At 37.2% G+C, this 8,270-nt stretch overlaps 1 protein-coding gene and 1 long non-coding RNA gene across 2 annotated transcripts in view; one reads left to right on the plus strand and one right to left on the minus strand.

Annotated features, from left to right (window-relative positions):
* Positions 845-3,511, plus strand: LOC109819387. The gene is made up of 3 exons (XR_002241529.1): positions 845-1,322; positions 3,052-3,120; positions 3,438-3,511. It is a non-coding gene; the product is annotated as an uncharacterized LOC109819387 (long non-coding RNA).
* Positions 4,177-8,270, minus strand: part of LOC109831060 (GATA transcription factor 5-like) — a 5,795-nt gene continuing 1,701 nt past the window's right edge. The window contains exons 3-4 of the mRNA XM_020398398.1: positions 7,982-8,045; positions 4,177-4,308 (exon numbers count right to left, since the gene is read on the minus strand). Of these exons, the coding sequence (XP_020253987.1) occupies positions 4,177-4,308; positions 7,982-8,045 (196 nt within the window). The remainder of the gene's footprint in view (positions 4,309-7,981; positions 8,046-8,270) is intronic.

Consider the following 8,270-nt stretch of genomic DNA (forward strand, 5'->3'; position numbering starts at 1 on the left):
AGGAATATATATGACATTTGAGAAATGAATCATTAGATATGCTAGAAATCTTACGTTGCCTTTAAGTTTTGAAGTTAGGATACTAAAGGATTACTATGCAAAGAATGATAAGCTAAATACATAAACTATTCTTATTGATTTAAGGTTTGATCCTCAAGTTTCTCCGTGACAAAGAATTTGGTCAATTCTGAAAAGCACATTTTCTCTTATCAAGATGGTTCATGCATTCTCCTATGACAACAATGGCGCGCGCAAGAAATGAAAATTCGTAATCTAAGATGTGAAAATTTTGGAGACTACATTAAAATATTTTTTTAAGTAGTTGATAACTGCATATAGCAAGTAAACAAAATTAGTCAGGTTCATTGTTCTTGAAATTAAAAGTGAAATTGACTGTTAATAATACAACAATACGAAACCCTTTTCACTGCAAAAGCATAACTGTAGCCATACAATTATTTACAAGATTAACCTAATATGTGAGAAGCTTACAATATTTTTTACGCCATTTTCTTGCACCTGTTCTTCGATTAGAATCTGGGTGTTACGCTAACATCAGCGCTGTCTTTCTATTTCCCAATTTTGGTTCCTTAGCAAAATTTCTTTTTTTCTTTCTTTCTTGTTTTCCCCCCTCCGTTTTTGATGATAAACTAGGGCTTTTTTTCTGACTAATTATACATCTTATGAATGATGTTTTATAGTTCTAATGAAGTTGGGTTTTTTTTTGGCCATTTAGAAATTTTTTAATGTTTAGAAATTAGGACAACCCGATGCGGATATTGTCCGTTTTGGCTTCTTGTATTGAAATGCATCGTGTCTAGGGAAGGCAGATTTTGCCCAAACCCATTTGCCCACCTGACCCACCCATCATTTGGCCCGCCCAAAACCCACCCATTTAGTTAAATGGGTCTAATCGGGCGGGTTCCTCTCAAACCAAACTAAATGGGTGCTAAATGGGCGGTCTATATGCACCCGTTTGCCCACCCATACTCCCAAAACCAAAACCCGACTCCAGCAAACCCTTCGCCTTCACTCTTCACCCTTCAGAAACTACCCGATCTCAAAAATCACGATTTTCTCTCCTCTTCATCTCTAGCTCGAGCTCGAGCTCGACCTCTAGCTTCCGACCTCCTCCTCTCCCCTCGAGCTCGACCTCGACCTCCGGCCTCCGATCTCCTCTCTCCCTTGAGCTCGAGCTCTGCCTTCGATCACCTCTGGCCTCTGATCTCTTCTCCTTCGATCTCCACTTCTCGACCTAGATCTCTTCTCCTGCCCTTCGATCTCCTCTTATCTTTGATCCCCAATCCTCAGATCAAGAGAAGGTAATTTTATATTCTAGGATTTATTTTAAATTACAATTATTCCTTATTTTGATTTAGTTTCTACGGTTTTAAAATTTTCAATTGATATGGGCTTTATCTTCTAATTTCTAGTAGATCCTTTTTAAAAAAGTTTTACTAATTAGCTGCTATTGTTTAGTAGCTTTGTTGTAATGGGAAATGGCAGGAATTTAGATTTTTTAATGTAATTTATAATTTATAATTCACTGCTAACCAAAATTATTTGAATGATAGCTCATTGTGCCATTGTAGTTCAATAACTTCACTGAGACACAGGTTGAATGCTTACTGAAGAGGGTACATGTTCTAGGTTTTTAGGCTGAATGCTTACTGAATGGGGAGGGAATGAGTAGTTTGGTCATCTAACCACGCTTTCGAAGTTAATATTAATCACATTATATTAAACATTCATAACCCATGAATGCTCAGAGACTGTTATATTAATGGGATTATTAGTTTATGACACTGCTGTATTCTGTAATCACTTGCCAGAATTGCGTATATTGCAGGTCCAAGGAAATCTATACATTGTATGGTGTGTTATAATATCTTATCTGTAACATGAACTGTTTATTTATTTTTATAGCACTTTGGTCATTTTCATCAAATTTCATTTTAAATCTGTAACATGAACTGTTTATTATTTCTATAGCACTTTGGTCATTTTCATCAAATTTCGTTGTATTATAATTCTACTCTTTTCACAGTGGTTTCCACGAGGGGAATTAATCGCCCATGCAGCATATTCTTGTGATAGCCAAATGATATATGCAAGTTTCACAAACGGGTGTGGCTGTATTTCAGCACTTAGATTGAGGTGTCGAATTAAGCCAAGAGCCTATCTGAATCAACAGAGGTATGGATGACATATAATATTACTGTTTGTGAATTGGGGTTGCATTCTAATGTTTGTATTTTGAAAAGGAGGATCATTGGTAGATGCACCCCCGGGGTATAGACTTGTCATCCATCCTATTTTATCAGCACATGCACCTCCTAACCCCATGATGGTGTTAGTTACCCATTCGTTTTTAATCTTAGGAGGGTACCTTGTGGACATGTTCATGTTAAAAGAAGTCTTATTCTATGATTTCAGTGGATGTTGAAAAAACTAAAGGGGAAAACAAGTCATCATGTGACTAGAGGTTGTGTGAGTTAATATAAAGGCTGTGAAGGATGTGCAATAAGAGAAATAAGAGTTCCTGAATGCATGTTTTGACATGTTGTTTGGAGTGATGGAGAATGGTTGGTGTTCACTTGTTAAAACCTTTTTTTTCAGTTAGGTCTTTTTGGTCGAAGTACTAAATTATTAGTGCATAAGATTTACACCAATAGGCGAATATTGCTAATGAGGTCACTGGTGAAGGAGCTGCATGGGATCATCCTAGGATGATGTTTTGGATACGTGCATTCTCTTGACCAAAATTGAATCAAATATCGATGTCGTTTCACTTGCTTTTTAAGGCATAGCTCATTTATGTTTCATATATTGTTTATACATAGTGTTTCCAAGGAACCTGGTTAATATTACCATAACATGCAGTTTTTTTCTTCTTGCTTACTATTATTTTAGTGAATTAGTCCAGATCTTTTTTTTTCCTTTTCTTTTTTTATTTGAAGTATTCTAGCCTTTTTTTCTCGTACTATGATGCTGAGACTGAGTATTTGGATGTCTTCAACCTTAACCTCTCTTGTCTATTACCTCTCTCAGGAGATAGAAACATAATACAAGACAGCTCAGACTTCAGTGGCTGGAGTCATGTGCTTACTGATTGAACAAGTATGTCATATATTACCTCTGAAAAATAAGCCTTATCATAGTTTAGCGAATCAACCGATTGGTTACTTTCTGAACTTATATGCATTCTGCTTGTTACTTCTCGTGATTCTTGCAGTACCTGCTTTAATTTCTTTTATAAACTTCTGATATGTTCCTGTGTGGATTTTTAAAGAGCGTTGTTTAGGTTGGTACATCATGTCAAATTGAAAGTAACATATGCAACTTCCAGATTCTGAGTTCAACAACACTCGTATCCATAAGTTGGTGTTTCTTGGTTTACCATATTTTCTGTTCTCCTCAAATATTATAATGTGCAGATTTTAGAGCCTACCAATCCGGTTTGATATGTCACACGCGCGAACACAGATGTGGCCTTAAGGCAGTATGTGAATGCACTAATAAACATTAACATATGTATCTCGTGTACTCATATAACAAGTTATCTAAACAACGAGTAATATCACATTGGGCATCTGCCAAAAACTCAGGGTCAATCATTCTCTATAGTTTCTCAATAAAACATATACTTATGTGATTCGGCAAAAATGGTATCATCGCATCACCATGCGGATCAACGAATAGGTATCATCGCATCATCGTGCAGATCGACAAAAAAGTATCATCGCATCATAATGCAGATCGACCAATAAGTATCATCACATCATCTGCGAATCGATAAATAAGTATCATCGCATCATTGTGCTGATCGACAAAAAGGTATCATCGCATCATCTTGCGGATCGATCAATAAGTATCATCGTATCATCTTGCGGATTGACAAATACGTGTAGTGGAGTGAAAAATCCTCACGGTCTTATTTGCGATGTAAAAACTCACAATGTCAGGTGTGTAAAGTAGGGAAGGCAGATTTTGCCCATACCCATTTACCCACCTGGCCCGCCCATCACTTGGCCCGTCCAAAACCCACCCATTTAGTTAAATGGGTCTAAACGGGTGGGTTCATTTCAAATGATACTAAATGGGCACTAAATGGACGGTGTATATTTACCCGTTTGCCCGCCCGCCCGTATTCCCAAAACAAAAACCCTAAAATCGCTAAATCTCTTCTTTTCTCTCTCTAGGGCAGCTGAGCTCTTTCTCCACCTCAATCCCAACCCCAATCCCTACTCCTCCGCTGCCTCCTCCGCTGCCTCCTCCGCCGCCTCTCGAACCCAGAGCCTCCGACGCCTGTGCGTATTTTGATTGGTAAATTTAATGCTATTTTGTTCAATATGTTCATGCTATTTCTAAATGGGTAACGTACATGCCTGTGCGTATTTTGATAATTCAAAAAGTTTACAAAAACCCCCTAAATTTTGCAAAAAAACCCCAATAGTTTACAAAAAAACCCTAAAAGTTTACAAAAAATACCCTAAAAGTATTATACATATATAGCTACTATAGTTAAATGGGCAAATGGGCGACCCGTTTATTAAATGGGCGGGTAAAAACCCGCCCATTTAGAAAATGTTAAATGGGTCATAAATGGGTAAATGGGCAAAACATGCCCGCCCATTTATGACCCGCCCGTTTAATGCCCAAACCCACCCGTTTAACACCCCTAATCGTGTCATGTAAATTTTCGGGCTTTTTTTAAATTGGGAAGTTGCATGTATGAAATTCACAACGAAGATTACATGCATGAGATCAAGTGATCAACAATCCTACTTGATTATAAGAAGGGATACAAGTTCAAGGAAACTCTAGCAATCGATTCTAAGTAATAATAGTCATATCTCTCCTATAGTGTACCAACCTATCCACTCAGACTCTCTACTCTCTCTCTCCCCAAGTGCCTGCAAGGTCCACTGAGTCAAACTGGAAGAACCCGGTGCCTGAGGTGCAGATGGCTAAGATCCGAATGATTGCCCAGCAGTGGTCTCTCCCTTCCCTCTTGCTGCTATGCTCTTCCTCACAGTCCCCGCTGAGAGCGAAGCTCTCCCCTTTTTATATCAGGTCAGCAAAGAGGAAGGGGCTCTTCTGATCTTGGCATGTACGGGCGATGAGAAAAGGGTATACAAGCCCGAGCAGTAGTGGCAACCATGCACATCTAAGTAAAATCAGAATAGTAGGATTAAATGTCTTCCCCTTTGATATCCAATACATAAGAACAACCTCACGGATGCTAAGGGTAGTATAAGCAGCGTTGGGATGCAGATCGAATTTGAGGAAGAGGTTGAGCAACACGTATTCAAGCGTAAGATGTCTTGAGTTGAAGATACTAGGATGTACCTTCCCACATAGACAAGTCATCATTGTTGCGCGCAGCGAAAATTTCGACAACACTTCGACAACACAACAAGAGAGTCAGGTCACGACAACACAACAAGAGAGTCAGGTCACAATAGGAATTCCTGTTTCACAAATAAAACAAGAACCTTAAGTAAAATATCTCAACCAAGTGAGAAATCAGTTCTTCCTCTCATCAGTCCTAGGATTGACCTGTCGAGGGAACCCAAATAAGCTATTACAAATCACACAAAAGCGAGATAAACTAATTTTACGTGGTTCGACAAATTGCCTATGTTCACGGGGCAAGGAGGGGGGAGATCTACTATTAGAGGGAGAGAATACAACTAGGGTTTACAATCACACAATTAAACCCTCACACAAACTCTCAAATCTCTCACAAATATCTCCACCAATGGATGCTCAAAACCCTAACAAAAGCCTTCTCAAATCTCCACTCTTGCCTCTGCATTCGCACCCTGCAGCCACCAACAAAAAAACTCCCTGCACTTGCTTTTTCTCCGTAGCCACAAAAACCAAATCCCCTTGCACTCAAGTCAAAGCTGCACCATCCTCTGCCTATTTTTTCACGAAACCCTAGACATCAGGTTTTATACATGACTATTCAGGTGGGCTTTGATGTTCACATGGGTGGGTGTGGGCCCCATGTGCCCACGTGCTTCACAATCATCTTGTTGTAGCTCTCAAAACCGACAATAACACTAGTAGAGTAAGTAAAGACATCTAGGCGTTGTGCAAGGGGTTTAAGAAGATTCAAAATTTTTCAGATGTATGCTGGTGTAATCTTAATTTCTTTCCCTCTGAACTTTGGGAGGTGTCCCATATAACCTCCCTAAACTTTGTTTGTCTCACATAACACCCCCTGAACTTTGAGATGTCTTGCAAAACCTCATTGAACTTTGAACTTTTTTCATTGGACCTCCATGCAATTAACTTGAAAATAACAAAAAATTTCCTGAAAGAAACAATCTTAAACTTTGTCATTTGCAGGCAATATACCCCCCTCTTCTCTTAAAATTTGGATATTTTTTTTCCTCTCAATGAAATTCTCAATGAAATTTAAGTAACTTGCAAATTACATGTAGGTAATATAGTGAAAAAAAGTTCAAAGTTCTGGGGGGTTTTGTGAGACACCCCAAAGTTCAGGGAGGTTATGTGAGATAAACAATTTTTTTTGGGTGAGGGGTGGGGTGGGGGTGGGGTTACGTGCAATACCTCCTATAGTTCAGGGGGTTAATTACCAGAAATGTTAACCACCAACATGATTTAATTAAGAGCATTGCTTCGGTGCTCCCAAATTAACGTTTTTTACCATTTTTAATTTGATAAAATAATTAAAACTGTCTAAAAATATGGAAGGTTATTTTTGTCCGACCTACTTACATACTTTCCTAATTATCCTCGTCCAATACCGTTTCTTTGTTTCCTAATTATCCTCCAATATCGTTTCTTTTGTTTTTTGTTACTTCTCGCAAGTTTAGTATTTCTTTGACGCTGACATAAAATTCTTCTGGAACCTAAAAATTTAGCATATACCTAAAAAATTGAAATTCACCTACTTTCCTAAAAATTTAGCATATACCTAAAAATTGAAATTCTTTTTCGCGTTTGCTTTCAAGGGAATGAATATATATATGTGTGTGTGAAGAGATTTTTTTCTTTCTATAACATTAACCAAGTTGTTTAATAAAAGAAATAAAAAGATAAAAAGATAGAAAATAAAAAAAGATATAGAAGAAATAAAAGAGAATTAATCACTTATATTTAACATGGTGTATGAGGAAAATTAGATTTTTTTTTTTGCAAAATTAATCACGAATAAGAGAAATAAAAGACAGAAAATAATGCAATACATGAATAAGTTTTGGAAGAGTTTATAGTTCAAAAGCAATAAGAAACGAAGAAGGAAGAATGCTAGAAAAGGACGGAAAAAATAGAGACGTGTTTATTAGTTGTATAGTTGTAACTAATCACAAATTATATTTCTCTTCTTATTTATACTTCCTAAAATAACATTTTTATCTAAGTGAAATTACTCTTTTGGGTGTGGAACTCCTCTCAACTACCTTATCCCTCAAATTTAGGATGTGAGAGAGATTTTCAAGGAAACAAACTACACCAACCGCTTCGGTACTCAATTGGAGCACCAAAGCTGTTGGCTTTAATTAATTAACCACCATGATCACAGATGGATCAAATGTCAAGTGTCATCACCTAACAGGTATTAGTTGTAGAGTTTATAGCTATTGATTACCAAATTAATACGTTAGGTTAATAATATATATAATTTAAAGTTTAGGCATTTCCCTATCCATTTTGTTTACAAGCTGTCCAAGTGATTGCTTCGAGAGGTTTTTTTTTCCTTTTCTTTTACTCCTTTTCACGCAACACTTGCTCTTAAATTTCTTTTCATTATAAGTGTTTATAATGAAGTCCTTTATCAGATCATATATAATTCATTCGTCTACCCAAACATTTATCTCCCAAGCAAAAAAGGAAAAAGACAAATTGTTTGCAAAGAATCAAATTATCAATAGTCTTCCTACCTGGTAATCAATAATTACTACAAAAAGAATAATACATCAAGATGGCAGTAACAAACTAAACTAACCTGATTATCCGACACTAATCTAAATACATCAATCCTTAAGCTAATCCTCCACCCTAAACTAGCTCTGTACAAAACAAGGAAAAACCCCTCTATATAAAAATCAATAGAAAAACAATTTAAAAATTCAAGAACTCGAATAATACTCGAAAACACTAGCTAGCTGCATCCTACCCCTATCTGACTCCCCCTTATGTATGCAAGAAGTTCACAGTCCTTGGCGCCGGTCGACGCCTTGTTCCTCATCTCGACCACCTTTTTATGCGAGTTCGAATGCAGGCTCGGCACGAAA

The sequence above is a fragment of the Asparagus officinalis genome, chromosome 1 (genome assembly GCF_001876935.1).
Source record: "Asparagus officinalis chromosome 1, Aspof.V1, whole genome shotgun sequence".
In the NCBI taxonomy this organism is placed as follows: Eukaryota; Viridiplantae; Streptophyta; class Magnoliopsida; order Asparagales; family Asparagaceae; genus Asparagus; species Asparagus officinalis.